General features: G+C 44.5%; 2 protein-coding genes across 2 annotated transcripts; one reads left to right on the top strand and one right to left on the bottom strand.

Moving 5' to 3' along the window:
* The first annotated feature begins 4,953 nt into the window (after nucleotides 1-4,953).
* LOC145940195 (uncharacterized) lies at nucleotides 4,954-5,397 on the top strand. Its single transcript, XM_083045108.1, has one exon. The coding sequence runs from the start codon at nucleotides 4,954-4,956 to the stop codon at nucleotides 5,395-5,397; it is 444 nt and encodes a 147-aa protein (XP_082901234.1).
* Nucleotides 5,398-17,999: 12,602 nt separating this feature from the next.
* Nucleotides 18,000-18,356, bottom strand: LOC145940194 (uncharacterized). The gene has a single exon (XM_083045107.1). It carries the CDS (start codon nucleotides 18,354-18,356, stop codon nucleotides 18,000-18,002), a length of 357 nt encoding a protein of 118 aa, XP_082901233.1.
* Between the last annotated feature and the right edge of the window lie 1,286 nt (nucleotides 18,357-19,642).

Genomic DNA, 19,642 nt, shown 5'->3' with positions numbered 1-19,642 from the left:
AATGTAGCGTCACCACTGGTGCGTACAGTAATGACAAGCGCGTACACACGATACATGAATTTTCACCGAGCGTACCGCCAGGATATAAGATATCGGAAACTCCTGCACAAATCATTTATCTCCCGATCGTCGTACGGAGCATTTCTGATCTCACAATACTCATTGTTGATCAAGAAGGACGATTACTTGATTTTCGCGGAGAGGAAGTTACTGTAAGATTACACGTACAACGTCGACAAAATTAGCATGTGATGTTTATGCTAAATGAAACGGAGCATGTAAAAAACAATATTTTTACGAGAGACATTACGAGGGTCAATAATTTTGCAAGAGCAGCAGCAGCAGCTGCGACAGCAGTACCGGTGGGTGACAATAATAAGAGATCTCGTTACACTAAAAAGAAACTCAGCGCGTTGAATCGCGAATTTTTAAAATCATTGGGATTTATCGTACGAAAAGATGATTGACTTTAATAATGATGATTAAAATTTAATGTTTTACAATGTAAATGAAATGGAAAAAGGAAGCGGTTCAGACGTCGACCTGGTAAACGAGATCACTCAAATAATTCAGCCCGGTGATGCTCCTGTGTCGTGCACGCTTAGACTGGGAAAGAAGAAGCTGGGATATCCTAGGCCGCTGCGGGTCTCTTTTCCGACAAGGAACGAAGCAATGGCGATCCTGAAGAACAAACCTCGGTATTCCGGGCCGGTTAAGATTGCACAAGATCGAACGCCAAAACAAAGAATATCTCAAGGATGTCCAAGCCAAACTGAAGGAGTTTATGGACGCAGGCGTAACAAATAAAACGATACGGTATAAAAATGGAGTGCCTAAAATCGTTGATGCAAATCAACCATCAAAAAACCAATTCGTCTCCCTCTAGTCTACTATCAGAATGTGCGCGGCTTGCGAACGAAGCTTCGAGAACTACGATGTGCCCTATCAACAGTTTCTGACGACTACGATATTGTTATTCTAACTGAGACGTGGCTGAACGAGGGCATCTCTGATGCGGAACTGGGCTTCGAGGATTTCAATGTTTTTCGCAGGGATAGAAAGATGGACAGCGGGCATGCGCGTGGGGGAAGCGTGTTAATTGCAGTACGAAATAATTTATTTGGCCGAGAGTTGAAGGTAACAGTGACTTCCATCGATCAAGTGTTTGTTGACATTCGAGTGGATCATAGTCATTTCGTCATCGGTTCTGTTTACCTGCCGCCGGCCTCGGATTTATCTGTATACGAAGCACTGTCTTTCTGTTGAGGAAGTGATGGCTGCAGTGCCTAATCTCGATATATTGATTGTCGGCGATTATAATCTGCCCCACACTCTATGGCATAATAATAATGGTCATCTGCAATATGACGTTAACCGTCGTTGCGGTATGATTGCGCATGCGGATGCAGTAATGCAATTCTTCAGTGAATCAAACTTTTACCAACATAACAAGATTTTTAATGAGGATCACAATACTTTAGACTTGATTTTCTCTATACTGCGTAGTGTCTCGGTGCGTCCGGCTTTAGAACATTTATGCGCTCGTGATCGTTATCATCCGGCCATCTCGATATCCATGAATTTGCCTATAAAAACATTCCCTCAAATGGATGCGGAATGGCGCTGGAATTTTAAGCGAGCAGACTATGCTGCTATCAATGAATATTTGGGTGGTGTATTTTGGGATGACGAACTAAGGAGTCTTGATGTCGATGCGGCCGTTGATTTGCTTTATAAGCATCTCGATTACGCTATCTCATCTTTTGTTCCTAGATTCCCGATGCGTGGGTCCCGTTATCCTTCATGGTTTTCCGGGGAACTGATTCGCCATATAAGAAAGAAAAAAGCTACCCATCATCACTTTAAGAATACGAATCAGTTTTCGGACTATCTTGTTTTTGCCCGACTGAGATCTCAGTGTAAGTCTCTTGCCTCGGAATGCCTGCGGAAGTACGTGCAGAACGCAGAGCTCGCGATCGCCGATAATGCGAGGTCTTTCTGGGGTTTTATAAACTCTCTGACGTCATACAGGAAACAACCGCTGTTCTTGCATCACAATGATTCCTGTATTAGCGACAGCTCGTCTGTCGCAAATTGTTTCGCGGACTATTTCGAATCCGTTTTTTCTGCCTCAAATGCAGAACCACGATGTAGATTATGTACATGATTTGAATTTGTCAAACATTGATATTGATATAGGCGATGTTTTTAACTGTATTAACACTACTCAATTAAATTCCAATCCGGGCAATGATGGCATTCCCCCGGTATTTTTCAAATCGTGCCGATTTGTTGTGTCGCGCGTGCTGTGGCTGATTTTCAATAAATCATTGGCTTGCGGTATTTTTTCAGACTCATGGAAGCTATCCATTGTAACTCCGATCTTCAAGGGCGGTGATAGGTCTCTAGTGTCTAACTATAGGTCTATAAGTAAACAGAACATTATTTCTAAAATTTTCGAAAACATAATAGCAAACAAACTTTCCTTATTACTGAAGAATGTTGTGATAGATGAGCAGCATGGATTTATGGGGTGCCGCTCTGTCTCGACCAATTTGTTAATTTATCAGGACTTTATAAGCGCAGCGATTGAGGATGGCTCTCAGGTGGACGCGATTTACACCGACTTTAGTAAGGCTTTTGATTGCGTCGACCATGCGTTGTTATTCTGTAAGTTGCGGGCGCTCGGCATTGATGGTAATTTGTTAAGATGGCTGTCGGGCTTTGTTACGGATAGATCTCAAACCGTAAGAGTTAACAACTGCTTCTCGAGAGTTATAAGGACTACGTCGGGGGGCCCCAGGGGTCTCATCTGGGCCCGCTTCTTTTTAATATATTTATTAATGATATAAGTGATGCGTTTAAATATAGCGAAATCTTATTGTATGCAGACGATTTAAAGATTTTTCGACGGATAGACAATTCTGCTGATCCGAATCTATCTCCTCGATTTATCTCGGCTTGACCACTGGTGCAATATTAATAAACTACATTTCAATTTATCGAAATGTCACGTGATTCGCTTTAGCCGGAAGAAAAATGTATACAAGCATGAATATTCGTTGAATGGGGCCCCCCTCTCGGGGGTTGTTTCCACCCATGATTTGGGGGTCACTTTTTGCGTTAATCTGTCCTTCGAGAGGCATATTCGAAATATTGTGAGCTGTGCTTATAAAAGACTAGGTTTCGTAATGCGTTCCTGTAAATATTTTAAAAACATCCACACATTAAGGGGATCCTAATGCTGTTCTGTTTTATCGACCGAACGATTATATTTTTCTGCACCAAGAACTTTTTATTGGTTGAATACTTGAATACTTGAATAGAATAATAAATCCTTTTCCACGATTAAAGTACATATAGAAACAAAGTTGGAACCTATCGATTTTATGTTAAAAACCAAAAGAAATTAAAAAGCTACCGTTTTTTATCAACTTTTGTCGTCAGGTCGAAAAAGTATTTGCTTAATATAAAAGTTCTGCTGTTTATACGTACAATATGAGATAGGTTCCTTCTAGAAATTGTATGAAGGAGTATTAGTGAACTTTTAGATGTGAGTTTAGAAGTGTAATAAATAAGAAAACGGTACCCAAACTTTTTGTGCATATGTGTGTGTGAAATCAAGGCTGAACAATAAAACAGAGCAGCAGATTAGTTGCGTGATGTCGCGATAGATAGAGCTGCAACGTGTCGAGCTGATAAAGACAGACATAATCGTTCTATCTTTGTCTCTTTCATGCGTGTGCGTGTAATATACATGTACACATCACATTGCAGTCGCGCGTATCTGTTTCTCTTCGTTGTTTACTCACTCACTCTGTCTCTTTCTGATCGCTCACTTTGTTTCGTCCGTCCCGCATTCTCTCTCTCTCTCTCTCTCTCTCTCTCTCTCTCTCTCTCTCTCTCTGTTTTATACTGTATACAATTTATCTTTTACATTTACAGTAAGAATAATTTTTATAACAATTTACAGCTATATACGAACCAATAATAAAATTCAGTAGAATCAATTTAAATCAAATATGTGTATGTTAGTAAAATCATTACTTCAACGAATTACTTCGACGTATGATGTAATGATAAGATTTACAAGTTTTTTTACAAATATAGACAAGCTTTTTTTATAAAATGCATATACTTATTACCTATAAAATCATGTGAATATTATTGTATTGTGCGAATATAATTAAAATAAAATTGTAATACGTCATAAATAATACATCAAAATTTTTTCTGTATATATATATATATATATAGCTATTTGTACAGACAGAAAAAATTTTGATATATTATTTATGATAAGTCAACAATGTAGGCTCCCTGCATTGATAAATTACAAATTCAGAAGGAGGCTATATGGAGCCACGCGTAGGGTGTAGATACGCAAATACTAAAAACAAACTTTTGGAATAACAAATTTATTAAATCTAAACGTTTCGGTCCTTTCTTTGGACCTTCTTCAGTAAATTTAATACAATAAATTATAATGTGGAATCTACATACTGACGCACGCAGCGCAAAAAGCCGTGAGCCCCCGATCGGTACCCCACTAAATAGACAAAGTGAAATAATATGTCATGCGGTACTCAAAAGTGGACTCTAATGAAGAGTATAGTGAGGAATTTCCGACAGAGGACTCACTCTTACTCACACACTCATCCATCTCACGTTCACACGACTATACGCGGACGCGTCCGACGCACGAGTGAAGAAGATATTCGGTTTGATGCTATTTATAAGGCGCCATACAATGGCTCATAGCCTCTTATCGAAGTCAATGTCAAACACAATGTGTGGAATTTATTTCTCTCCCTCTCTCTCTCTCCCTCTCCTTATCCCTCTCCCTCTCCACTCTCTCTCTCTCACCCTCTCTCTCCCCCTCTCTGCGGGGCCCGATAGGGCTGTAGAAGTTATGGACGTAATCACGGAGGAGATTGACGAGTCACGCTAAGCATGGCCGTCAATCTCCTGCAAGCGAACTTGAACCACGCCCGCGCAGCTCAGGACTTGTTTGTACAAACATTAATGGAGCGCGGGTGTGGTTTGGGTATAGCTGCGGAGCCCTACAGAGTGCCCGACGACCACCCCTGCTGGGCGGTCAACGACAAGGGCTCCGTGACAATTACCTGGAGGATGGAGACAAATTCCCCGCCCTGCCAAAAGATTGGCGCAGGTGCGGGGTATGTGATGGTTGAATGGGGGCCCATCTCGGTTGTGGTATGTTATATCTCCCCCAGTCTAAGTGCTGCACAGTTCGAACAGATGCTGGATGGGTTGGAGGGCGCTGTGCGCTCCCAATCTCATCGCCCTGTAGTGGTGGCCGGGAACTTCAATGCCAAATCGACAAGTTGTGGTTCCCGGCGCACCGACCTGAGGGGCAGATTACTCGAGATTTGAGCTGTGGCACTCGGCCTGTATATACTAAATACAGGCACGAGAAGCACCTGCGTTCGTCCGCAGGGGGAGTCTATCGTGGATCTCACATGGGCAAATCCCCCTGCGATGAACAGGATCGATAATTGACGGGTGACGGACCATGAGACCCTCTCAGATCATTTGTACATAATGATGAGGGTCAATGTCACCCGCCAGGGGGTGCTTCGCCGCGCCCAGGGGGAGAACGAGGAAAGCCCCAAGAGATGGGCCCTCAACAACTTGATACGGAGAGATTAATGGCCGCAGTCGTCTCGGCGACCTGGCCAGTCACGGTGATGCCAGAAGACATCGATGGTCGGGTCGAGTGGCTCCGGGGCATTATGTCGAGAGCGTGCGACGCCTCCATGCCCCGAGCCAAAGCGAAACCGCGCAGCGCAGCATACTGGTGGAGCGACGAAATCGCCGAGCAACGACAGATAACTGTCAGAGCTAGGCGCCGCTTCACCAGGCTCAGGCGGCGCGATGACGACGAGGCGACGGCTGAGCCATACGAGGTTTATAAATTCGAACGCAAGCGCGGCCATTAGGAAGGCCAAGGCCAAGGCGTGGGACGAACACCTGCTCACGCTGAACTCGGACCTTTGGGGGCGCCCTTACAAAACAGTTATGAACAAACTGCGACGTTGGACGCCTTCCGTCACGGAGTCCCTCGAGCCCCAGGACTTAGAGGATACGTTAAGTAAACTCTTTCCCACTGCCGCAAGAACCCCCTTCCAACAGGGGGAGCCAGCGGAGCGGGACAACAGTCTTGAGGTCTCGGGGACTGAAATGGTCGGGATCATCAAAAGGCTTACATCCCGGGGCAATAAAGCCCCGGGGCCTGATGGTATTTCCGGCCGGGTCTGGGTTCTGGCCTTGGACCACCTGTCCGTATTTGTGAGGCAGCTATTCGGTGACTGCATCAGGGAGGGAATCTTCCCCTCAGATTGGGAGAGGGCCAAAGTGATCCTCATCCCAAAGAGGAGCGGTGCGAACGGGCTCCCTCCTGCTTACAGGCCTATATGCCTGTTAGACGAGGCGGGCAAACTGTTGGAAAGGGTGATTGCGAGCCGCTTCGTCCGGCACCTGTCCCGGGATGGACCGAACCTTCACGAGGATCAATATGGATTCAGCGAGAGGAGATCAACGATCGACGCGATCAAACGCGTTCGATCCCTCGCGGAGTCCATAGTGGACGGGGGCGGGGTGGCCATGGCGGTGTCATTAGACATCGTCAATGTGTAACGGCCAGCGTCGCGCCTTAACGTCAGTCACTATTCTTTTTTTTTCTTTAATTATTATATTATTTTAATTATCTATCTTCTTCCTCGCCACCGATCTTTAAATCATATTTTACACAAGATTCCACTATAATTACATTTGATCTCAACGCGGTAATACGAATAAATCGCATCTAAATACTGTCGACAACAATCGAAGGAATACACAACATCGCGCCTGTCAACACTAGCAGACGACAAAGCGGCCATAATGGAACGAGAGAGAATTTGGAGAGAAAGCTCTCTTCAATTAAAGCGGGAGAATTCAAATAGCCTAATGAAACGAATTGTGCTATTTTACCTTTTTCAATGTTTAATTTAATAATATTAACGTTAATTTAATATTATTATTACTAGACCATTCATGTCTAGCAGTCAAATTTGGGTATATAAACATATTTATAAAGATACTAATTTAGATATATTAATAATTATATTAAGAATTACGTACGTATCATTCAGTGAAATATTGCAAATAAGATAGTATATGTAATACGCTTACATTCATATACATATATATATATACATATATATATAACTTTTAACGCACACAATCAATTCAAGAATACACACATACAAGTGTATATATGAAACTAACGTAGCATACGCGTATAACATATACATATGCATCTACAGTATAACTCTTTATCGATAAAATCATGAACATATAAATGCGAGATTCTAAACGTAAACAAACCAGAAGGATATATGCATATCAACATCTTTATTTAGACATATTGTAACAAGAACAAATACTATCTTACATAATTATCAACTAACAATAGCTTAAGACCGACTAGAATATCGAAGACAGCTTAAAAATGCATGTAAGTGTGCGATCCACAGACATACTGCTTACATGAACAAATAACGAACAAACTAGCATTCACAATCAGATTCCAAGGCTATTGTCCTTTATCTTTTATACATCGAAGTAGCATTTCAAATGAATAATCTTAAAACCACATACGTATGAGTGACATATTATTGAATTTTACAAATATATATATATGTCAACAATGCTTTGTATCAGGAATTATAAATTTATATATTGACTTAAAATATTGTACATGCACTCATATGTATAACTAGACTTTATTTATTAATGCTATCAAGTTCACGTCAATATATATATATATATATATTTATTTATTTATTTATTTATTTATTTAACGGGACTCATCCCTCTAATACAAAAAACAAAATTGAAAATTTTATGTATTAACATCAGTAAAAGACATAATTAAAATAATTATAATAAGAGACAACGCAATATAAGTATTAACAATCAGAAACAAAAAATACGTGATAAATTAGTGAAAACATTTCGATAGAGATCGTTTGAATGAGTAGAGCGAACAGTGAAAGAAATCGACACGATCTGAAAATTTATTCGCCAATATGCTAAGTTTGTTTAGCGGTTTAAATTTACCAAATGAGGTACGATGAAATTCTTCCCCGAAAATTGGACTGATTCTGAGAGGCCTAGCTGGGATACGCAAATTTACTCGTGCCAATAATTCCGAACAACAGATATGGCCGTTGATCAATTTATATAAAAACAGTAAATCTAAAAAAACTCTTCTATCTTCCAATGTGCTTAAATTAAGCTTCTTCAAAATTACATCATACGTATGATCGGAGAAACGCATTGGCCTGTCCGTAAGAAAACTCATCCTGCGGAGAAATCGATGCTGCACTCTTTCAATCAGAATGCAACAACTCTTCTGATACGGATCCCAGACAATCGATGCATATTCCAGCTGAGACCTAACAAGCGTGCAATACAACAATCTTAAAGTAAAAACATTTTTAAAATACTTGAAGGAGCGCATTATAAAGCCAAGTTTTTTAAACGCCCAACTCGTGATATTTCGAATATGTTTACCAAACGATAAATCCGCGCTAAAAGTGACACCCAAATCTCGTATGTCATCAACAACTGATAGAGTAAACCCATCTATCATGTAGTCGTGCTTATACACTAATCTTTTATGATTAAAACGAACTACATGACATTTAGATAAATTAAAGTGTAATTTATTCCTATTGCTCCAATGGTCAAGGCGAAGCAAATCTTGCTGTAAAAGATCCGCATCCACAGAGTTATCCACCCGACGAAAAATCTTTAAATCATCAGCATAGAGCAAAAATTTACTATGTTAAAATATTTCTCCAATATCATTAATAAATAAATTAAATAGTAACGGGCCTAAATGAGAACCTTGTGGTACGCCTGACGACGCTTTTATAACTCTGGATAGACAATTATTGTACTTAACGATCTGCAATCTATCAGTTAAATAACTAGTTATCCATTTTAATATGTTACCCCCAATGCCAAAGGCACGCAATTTGCAACGCAGTATAGCATGGTCAACACTATCAAAAGCCTTTTTAAAATCGGTATAAATAGCATCTACCTGGGAGCCATCCTCAATTGTCGCGCTTATAAAATCCTGATACACCAATAAATTCGTAACCGCAGAACGACCAGCAATAAATCCATGCTGTTGCTCAATCACTACATTCTTCAACATTAAAGCAAGTTTATTATCTATATACTATTATATAGTAATCAAATTCTCAAATATTTTTGGTATAATACTTTGCTTACTTATAGGTCTATAGTTGGAGACTAAAGACCCATCCCCGCTCTTAAAAATCGGAGTAACGATAGATAGCTTCCAGGATTCCGGAAAGATACCACTGTCACGTCCGGCTACTTAAATTTTTCACTCCTATGCAAAATAATTCTAAGTTCTTATAACACCGTTTGAAATGCGCGCCAATGCCGGCCATGACATCTAACTCCGCCTAGTGCCTGAGCGCGGCGCTCCGCAGCACCTGGGAACTTCCCTACCACGGCAACTCCCTACTCTAGAGAGTTCCCCCACTCTCGGCCGCCGCAACCGAGCTGCCGAAAACCGAAGGACCTCAGAGCGAGCCCAGAGGAGCTCAGTTCTAATCGCGCCGTCAAGCAGAGCAGTCACCTTTAAGACTCTCTCCGAATTCTAAAATTCAAATTCTAACTCTAAGATTCTAATTCTAATTCTAAGACTCTAACTCTAAGATTCTAACTCTAAAATTTAACTTAGATACTTTGTATTACTCGTAGTGTTATACTAGAATAAAAGTGTTATATATATATATATTCTAAATTCATTCTAAATTAGTTCCAACCTCGTGTATCTCCAAGCCTATATTATTTCTACAACGCATCTCGAATTCTCTCGCCTGCACACGTCGAATAATCCATTCCTAACAAATTATTATTCTATAACATAGAAATATTTTCTGAACCTCGTAGTGATTATTCAGAGAGGACGAACCGCTCATAATCTCTCGCCGAAAGCAACAACAAACAGTGAGGACCGCCGCACGTTAATTATTGCAGAAGCGAAACGACGTTCAGAACGTTTAAATTTTACAATGCCTAAAACACGCGTCAAATAATCCATTCCTAACAAATTACTATTCTATAACATAGAAATATTTCCTGAACCTCGTAGTGATTATTCAGAGAGGACGAACCGCTCATAATCTCTCGCCGAAAGCAACAACGAACAGTGAGGACCGCCGCACGTTAGTTATTGCAGAAGCGAAACGACGTTCAGAATGTTTAAATTTTATAATGCCTAAAACACGCCGTGCAGGAAGAAAGAATCAACTACGGCGTATAACAGCACGACTACATCGCACTGAATCAACACGTGGTCTCTCTAATTTCATTGGAATCGACTATCATAACGACGCGGAATACGATAGATTGTTCGGCGACTCCGTGCCTTTTAGCATTAATAATAATAATAATAATCACGCGGACGTTAAATTACGGGAGTGGCCTACGCAATTGCACGCGATCGAAATCAAGAATTCCAAGGTGCTATTGAACGACATCCCGGACAACGATCCACGCCGTACAAGGTATCTGCAGAAAGGTCTGGCATCCTGTACACCCTCTACAACGCGGGTACCCCGGATCATCGCCATCCAGTCGTTGTCCATTCCTTGGAAATTAAATAAGGTAGGTGCTCAAGATATTTCTTTACAACACGAGCCTCCCTTCTGCCCAGGAACCCGCGAAATACAAGAATCTATTTCGGAAACTACGTCTACGCATTTTTGAATCACTTAACAATAATAACTAATAAATTCTCTTGCAATTTTAGAAATATTAGCTTACCACGTGGTTTCCAGAATATTCTCTGCGCGTCTTAAATTTTCACCATCTCCCAAAAAGAGAAATCGTGCGAAACCTTTTTTTTTATCAAGGGTCAGTTTATGGCCCTCATAAAACTGCAGTAGGTATCCTACAGTCAACCCTTTGGAAAATTCTAAATCTTTCCAGAATATCTAGAAACTTCGTGAACGTGTTAGAACATTCAAATCGACCTCATGGCAATTATTTATTTTAACTAACATTAGTTTAAACAATCAACTCCTATGTGTCCAATAATACCGTCACACTTGGACATCCCCACCACTTTGCTTCTCCCCGAGGATGATTCCGAGGAAGAAACTATTGAAGAAACCCTAAATAACCTCCCGTATTGCCAACGGATAATCGGTTTTATTAATAAGGAAACAAGTGCCGCTCTCTGTACGGATTGCCATATGCGTTTACCTATTGGCGTGCAATCTGAGTGGTTAACTTGCGCTAAGCATCTCCTCGTTATCGGCGACGTACCGACCGGAGTCGTTTGCTCAGTCTGCAATTTTTACCGACTGTCGAAAACACGTGACATCGACCACCCTTGTTATCATTGCCAACGAGCTTACCTTCTGTACCGCCGTGGTGAAGAACCCTACCGTATCGACTCGGATGGTAATACAGTAATCACTATTTTCCACTCCGTCAACGATTCACTCGAACGATTCCGCGGATACATGGACTGATTCGTCAGTAATCGAACCTATACGAAACGCTCCCTTTCTCCCAAAACGCAACCGTGACCATAAAGGAAATACCTGTCGTCGTGGGTATCCCCGGAGTAATTCCGAAATACGACGTAGTCCGCCCCGCAGTTCGAGTTCGTAGGTCGCGATTTAAATTTCGTAAAATTTACGCCGCAACTGCACCCCCGGACGTAACACCACTTGATAAGGACTTATTAAAAATTATCCACAGAACTCTAGACAAGATATAGTTGCATGACTTAAGAAGCACCGATGGGATGCCATCGGCGCCCGGACTGGAATTTATTTGAGTGGAATTAATAAAGTTGAAAATGTCCCCAATGGAAATATCCATGTCCCGTATTCAAGTCATGCTCATACATCACATCACAAACTTGACCATTAGAGACGGAATAGACAGATTCGAAATAATCTGCGAAACAATTTGCAATATCCAAGCTATCATCGATACAAGAATCGTTATGGTATATATACGTAGGTGATTTATTGGAGGTCGTCATAGAATTAATAAAATTCCAAAAAATTTTTGGATCTTTGGTGATCGCTGACTCTGAGTTAAGTACGTAACTCTGCAAGCATGTCGATGCAAGTGATTTGCACTGCGCTCTCAGTCTCGAGAAAATCAGATAATCGGAATATTGATTGCTACATTTATAACGGAAATGAGCAGATTTATTAGCCTTAATAAGAGAGATCAATTCCCCCGAAAACCATGCAGGATGCAGAGACCTGCGAACCGGATATCTAGGCACATAGGCAGATGTCGCATACTCAATATGATTATACATCAATTCAACAGCCGCATTTACATCAAGATACCTGAATTCATCATCCCATAAAATACTGCCAAGATAATCATTAATAGCACTGTAATTCGCACGTATATTCACTAATATTAAAATGGTTATAACAGCACATGAGAATTCACACATACATGTATTTACATTAATTAACAACCAACGACATGGAAACTTTAGCAAGGGTAATAACACAATAATATTTGTAGCCAGTGTCATACAATTTAACGGTTTATTTCAAACGACGATAAACATACTTAATTACATAGTCTTAACGCTCTAAAGTACACGATAATAATAACATGTTTTCAATCTAAAACTCAAAACATCTTTAGAAATACAAATGTACTGCACAAATATTCTAAGAAGTCAGCAAATATACCGAGAATGTTTATGTTTTCGCGACACGTGTCTCATCGATACTGGTCCACGTATGACTATCGAAAGACTGGGGGTAGCCCAAAAATATGTATATAACCGCTCGCAAATTCATAAGAGCGTCAATCGATTCATTATTATCATCAAAATTATTAAATTCAGAAAGATCATATATACAGATAGAACAGAACATTTATATCGATTTCTAGATACGATTCGCATTATACATTATAAGATTATTAAACAGTTATACTTATACTCACAGTGATACTTATAAAATATATATACGTGTTATAATAAAATTTATAGTAATATTTATAACTCATTTATTCACAAATCTGCAATTATCCAGCGTCCACTAAATATCATCATAAGTATTTACAACATATTTAATTCACTCTCAAAGTAAACATTCTAATTAACCATTCAACCGAAATTTAATCTTATACTAATAAATTAAGTGATTTAACTCATCTAACAAATACGTTCGAATAATAAATTAATTATTAACACTGTACGCTAACACACGACACGACTCCGCGACATTCGAATCTCTTCGGCATCCGTCGATACTCGCATCGTTCTACTGTCACTCCACTCGTCGAGCTCTCTCCTTATTGCATGACACTGTTAACCTGTAATTAATCACAAGTTCAACTGATACATATATATATTATTATTTAATACGATTTTACACTTATCTGAAAACAATTCGGTCTTCCATTAATATATTTTTATTCCATCTACCGCGCGCCTCTCACAGGGCGTCGTACAGCTCCTATCCTTCTGAGCGCCTCCGAAAGGGCGAGCAATCCTTGACACTAGCTCCTTTTCTGTACCCATCTTTCGGAGAGCGCCTCAATAAGGGCGAACTTCTATCTGTAATTAATGAAAGACAGAATCAATTAACACTATTTAAGAATTAATAGGAATAACAGTAGAAAAGCAAATCACAAACGCGCAATAAAGCTCAACCAAAATACCTGTATAATAATTATACAGAAGAATAAACATATTTACATAATTTGAAACGTTAGCGTTATTTTCTTATCACAAACAGTAATATAGTAAATAAGAGATAGAATTTTATTACTCACATTTCCTTCAAGTAGAATAATACCGGCACCGAGACCGAAACGTGCGTATCAATTCACATTCATAATATTTATGTCGTCCTGACACGTCGCGTTATCCTCATTAGTCCTGACCACGCGTGTTTTACCGCTCGGCAAGTCGGGCTTATTATCGCTTACCACAGTAGAGTAACGCAAGAACGCGTCAAAAATCTCCCATCAGGAATGCATTCAACACCCTGTCCTGGGAGCAAGTGGGGACCGCGATGGAGTCTCATCTCAAACGCATGGTTCGCGGCTACAGAACAGTTTCCCATGCGGCGGCCACAACCCTGGCCAGGCTCCCGCCGGGAACACGTCGCGAGGACGTACGAGGAAACGTACATCCAGACGCGTGAACTCCAGCGGCGGGAACTCAGGTTAACGGCCAGGGTGAGGGGCATCATAAGGATCCAAGCCCGGCGACGTCTTATCGAAAGGTGGAGGGAATATCTTGCTGATATTCCCGAGATCAACTCGGGGAGACGAGTCGTCGGGGCCGTGCATCCAGTGTTAGAAAAATGAATGGAGAGGACGCACGGCGAGGTGTCGTTCCATCTTGCACAGATTTTAACGGGACATGGCTGCTTCGCAGCATTTCTGTATAGGATCGGAAAAGAGCGGGCGACCACTGCGAGGATGATATGGACACCGCGCAGCATACATTGGCCTACTGCCCAGCATGGGCCAATGAGCGCGGTGTCCTAACGGCAGCAATCGGCGACGACCTCTCGCTCCCGGTCATCGAAAAGATGATTGGGGGCGAGGAGGCCTGGAGGGCTGTCTCCTCCTTCTGCTCCACAGTTATGAGGCGGAAGGAGGAGGCAGAGAGGGAGCGAGAACGCGCTCCCAGGAGCAGCGGGGACAGCGATGACGACGACGACGGGCCGGCGAGACGCCTGAGAAGGCGGCCCAGACGCCAGGATTCGCGACACCCGCCGAGGCCAGGAGGAAGAGGAAGAAGACCGGTGGGGGGGAACAGCAGAGGCAACAGCCAAAACTGAACCCCCTCGCGCCTAAGGCGCGGCCACCTCAGCCCAACCCCCGATTTCCCGAGAGATCACCGGGGGGGATCTGGGGACTTATGTGTCTCCGTCTCTCCCCCCGGTGACCTTATCCCGCATCCTGACTGGATGCGGGTGTTAAGGGGACGCCCCCCCCCGCCGCACCCCGACCGCAGGTGAGCCCACGACCAAGGGCGCAGAGGGGGGGAACGCCCCCGACTGTCTCCTCCTTGTCACCCTCCTCCTCTTCCTCCTCAAGCTCCACTCCTCATCCTCGCTGCTCTCTCGCCCCTCCATCTCTCTCTGTCTCCTACCCGTCCTCTCTCGCTCTCTCTCCGCCTCCTCCTTCTACAGCATGACGTTGCTGCAGAAGGAGGAGAACGCCTTCCATCCATCATCATTGTCTGTCACTGCTCGTATTACTGAGGGCAGTGACAGATCCGTTCCAATTGTGGCCACGAGCTCTGATCTTTCGTCCGCCCAGGCAGCACATTCCGCTAGTGTGTGCTGGGTGGAGTCCAGCTCGTGGTTGCAATGGTGGCATCATGCCGTGCGCTCCTTCTGTGTACGACCCAGGTACTCGCCAAAACAGCCGTGGCCTGTGAGCACCTGGGTCATATGATATGTGACACCCCCGCGTGCTCTGTCTAGCCATTCTTCTAGACAGGGCAAGATGGCCCCGACGGTGCGCTGACCGGGTAATCGTGGGTCGAGTAATCTTTCGCCCCACTCCCGGATCAGCGCCCGCCGTGTGTGGACCCGCCAGAGAGCACCCCCACAGCCGTCCAACTTACCGTACGGTACCCCCGGCAGACTCTGTTCGCCACCCGCTTTTGCAGCTGATGCAAAGCATCTTTTGCTCTGCGGGGGCACCCGCTGGCGTCCAGTCTCTCCGCCCATACTGGGGCACCGTACAGAAGCATCGAGTGGACGGTGCCGGCGTACAAGCGGCGAACATTCCCGTCTGGGCCCCCGAGATTGGGCAGCAATCGGCTAAGTGCCATCGCTGCCCGCTCTACTCTCGGGGCTATGCGACGGAAATGTTCGCCGAAGCTCCACTTGCCATCGAGGTGGAGACCCAAGTATTTAGATACCGTGCCGAAAAATTGGAAATTAATTTTCGGGCTTGGCTCTGTGGCCGATTTTAAGAATCACATTGTAATTATTAAATACTGAGAGCCGATAAAAAGATTTTTCTTAATTTATAATGCGTCTCGGCCTAACTCATGGCGCTATTTACTAACATCCATTAGAAGGCAAAAATGAAAAATATAGGATCGAAAGGGTCTGAATAGCTTAGTGGTAAGAGCAGTCGCCCGGCAAGCGAAAGACGCGGGTTCAATTCCCGCTTCAGCGACTTTTCGGACCTATATTTTTCTCGCCTATTTTCCCGTTGTAATAAGTCGAGGATTATTAATTTGATGGAACGTTGTAATCTCAATTCGAGATACCGTGCCGAAAAATTGGAAATTAATTTTCGGGCTTGGCTCTGTGGCCGATTTTAAGAATCATATGATATATATATATTTGAATATCGAGTTAGCACTATTTATTATCACAAGCAATAATATAATACTTAAGATTCACTACTTACATTTCCTTCCTTACGCACACATACGTAAGCATACATGTTTATGTCGTCCTGCGACGTCGCGTTCTCTTCATAAGTCCTGACCACGCGTGTTCTACCGCTCGGCCCGCGAGCCAGGCTTTCTATTGCGTACCTTCATAGGTCACGCCAGAACGCGTCAAAATCTCCCTCCAGGACGTAACACCCTCTCGTTACGGCCTCCGCGATCGAGCGGACGCGCAAGATCGCGTCAATGGTCGACCGCCCGGCGCGGAAGCCATATTGATCGTTGTTAAGATTGGGACCCTCCCGGGACAAATGGTGGACGAGGCGATCGGCAATAATCCTTTCGAGGATTTTGCCCGCCTCGTCCAAAAGGCAGATTGGTCTATAGGCCGAGAGGGAATCCCCCGGCTTGCCCTGTTTGGGAAGGAGGACGATGTTAACCTCCTTCCACTCTCGTGGGAATCTGCCCATGCGGAAGCACTCATTGTATAAGTGCCGCATGGGCTTGGCGAGACCCCGATGGGCTAAAGCCCAGGCCTTTCCGTGGACGCCGTCAGGACCGGGGGCTTTCCCCTTTTTTATTTTCCTAACGGCGTCCTTGAGCTCTCCTCCCGTGACCCCCATAGTCTCATCGTCCCACTCCCACTCCCGCGCAGGAATCGGGTCCACCTCTTCCTGTTTGCGCGGGAATAGTGCGTCGACAACTCGACTAACGAACTGGGGATCGAGAGATTCCGTCATCGGAGACGCCCCTCCCCGCAGTTTGTTCAAGACTATCCGGTATGGGCGCCCCCACGGGTCCTCATCTAGGGAGGAGAGCAACTCCTTCCATGCCCGATCTTTTGACTTCCTTATGAGGACGCGTAGGGCGTCCCGTCTGTGACGGTACGCGTCCCACGCGTCCTCGTAGCTCTCGGGGTCTGTCTGCGCAGACCGCTTCCTTCGCCGAAGGTGCCTTCTTGCGTGGTCGGAGGATCGCCGTGCCTCGGCGATTTCCTCCGACCACCAATATGCCTTCCGTAGGGACCTGGCCGTCATCTTGGGCATGGCTGCGTTGCACGCTTTTTCAATCGTGTCTTGCAGCCATGCCCGATGTTCGTCCAGGTCCCCCTTCATGTCCTCGCCATCGACCATGAGAACAGCCTCAACTGTAAACAGGAACGCGTCCTGGTCCATCTTGCGTAGGGCCCACCTGTGAGAGGCAGCCTCCCGGAGTCGGCGGCGCTCCATGACTTCGCGGGGGTAGGCGTCGACGGAGAACCCTATATACCGATGATCGGAAAGGGTTTCTGCCTCCGTCAACACCCGCCACCCACGAACCATCCTCTGTGCGGAGCGGGTTACCCATGTGAGATCCACAATTGACCCGCCCCGCATTCTAACGCAGGTGTTCTCGCTCCCTGTATTGCAAGGAGCGAGATCGCACCTCGCCGCCATCTCCAGGAGTTCACCGCCCCGCCAATCTTGGCGTGGGGAGCCCCAAACGCCAGATTTGGCGTTGAAGTCCCCCGCCATAATCACGGGGCGGGGCGACGGCTGTTGATCTGCCTCTCTAGAGCGCGTAACCTCTTGCCGTAAGTCTGTTTATCTAGACTGGGCGAGAGGTACACGCCCACCACTACGATGGACCCCCACTGGGCCACCACGTGTCCCTCCCCGGCTTGTATGAACCTAAGTGGGGGAGACGTGGGCGCGTTCCTTCGGGTGATCGCAGCCAAGCCGTCCGTACTTTGCACCCAATTTGTCTTTATGGGTACTCTGTACAGCTCGGCTACGATACCCAAGCCACAGTCTCTCTCCGCCAGATTATGGACGAAGAGGTCCTGGGCGTCCCTCGCGTGGTTGAGATTGGCCTGCAACACTTTACAGGCCATCTTGCCCTGTCCTCATGGCCTCCTTCTCCGCCGCGACCTCCATCGCGGCGGGGTTTCCTTCTCTGAGATCTTCCCGCAAGCGCTGTTTTTTACTTCCGCCTGCGGGAAGCACCTCCTCTTCCATTCTCTTCGAGCGCGTCCGCGGAGTCCTCCTTTCCTTAGGCTCCTCCTGTGTGGGAGTTTCAGTGGAGAGGGATGTCTCCTCGGGCGCGTTCTCCTTCTTCTTCTTGTTGGCAGTCGCCTCTTCCGCGTTTTTCTTCTGTGTCGCGGGAGCGGCTGTTGCAGGGGCAGAGGGGCTTCCGGTCACTCGGTTGAGTGGGACCCCATTCTTCCCTTTGTGCACCGGTGTGCACGACTTGCCGCCCGCGCGATGGTTCGCGGGCAGTCCTCTGTCGCTGCACACCGGGCACTTTACCTCCGCTGCACAGCGTACTGCTGTGTGTCCTTCTTGGCCACAGCGGTAACATCTACCGCTGCGGTCAACATTATTTGGGCACCGCGCGCGCACGTGCCCACCCTCCAGGCATTTGTAGCACTGAAGGGGGCGTGAGTCTAGTAACTCTACGCGCGCGAGTGTCCAGCCGATTTTTAATTGGCCCTCCTTTATAATCTTGTTTGCTGCCTTCAAAGGGCGGACCCACACTACTCCCATTCCGCCTGGGGTCTTTTTTATCTCCCCCAGGCCGATTTTCTCTTCCTCGCACTCGCCCACTCGGGCGACTGCTTCTGAGATTTCGGGGGCTACAATAGATTCATCGAGCCCCCAAATCCTTATCTCTGCGTCCTTCTGGGTTTAGTGGGTATGCCTCCCATCTCCACGGGTCTTGCGCTATCAATCCCCCTAGGGGGACTGGAAGCGCTAGGCTTTCGGAGATGGCGACATGAGGAGAGTCCCACATAACCCTCGCCTCCTTTCCCGAGGAGCGAGGGTATGCGTAAAGCATTTCCTGCACAATAAAAATAAAAAAAAATAAAACAAAAAAAAGGTAATAAGTATATGCATTTTATAAAAAAAGCTTGTCTATATTTGTAAAATAAACTTGTAAATCTTATCATTACATCATACGTCGAAGTAATGCGTTGAAGTAATGATTTTACTAACATACACATATTTGATTTAAATTAATTTTACTGAAATTTATTATTTGTTCGTATATAGCTGTAAATTGTTACAAAAATTATTCTTACTGTAAATGTAAAACATAAATTATATACAGTATATGAGAGAGAGAGAGAGAGAGAGAGAGAGAGAGAGAGAGAAGTACTCTGCGTTGATACCACTGCTT

Source organism: Prenolepis imparis, unplaced genomic scaffold (assembly GCF_030444845.1).
Source record: "Prenolepis imparis isolate NDT839.2.m4 unplaced genomic scaffold, iyPreImpa1.0 SCAF_9, whole genome shotgun sequence".
Taxonomy (NCBI): domain Eukaryota; kingdom Metazoa; phylum Arthropoda; class Insecta; order Hymenoptera; family Formicidae; genus Prenolepis; species Prenolepis imparis.
The sequence above is the reverse complement of the archived record's forward strand: the minus strand, read 5'-3'. Positions and strand labels throughout refer to the sequence as shown.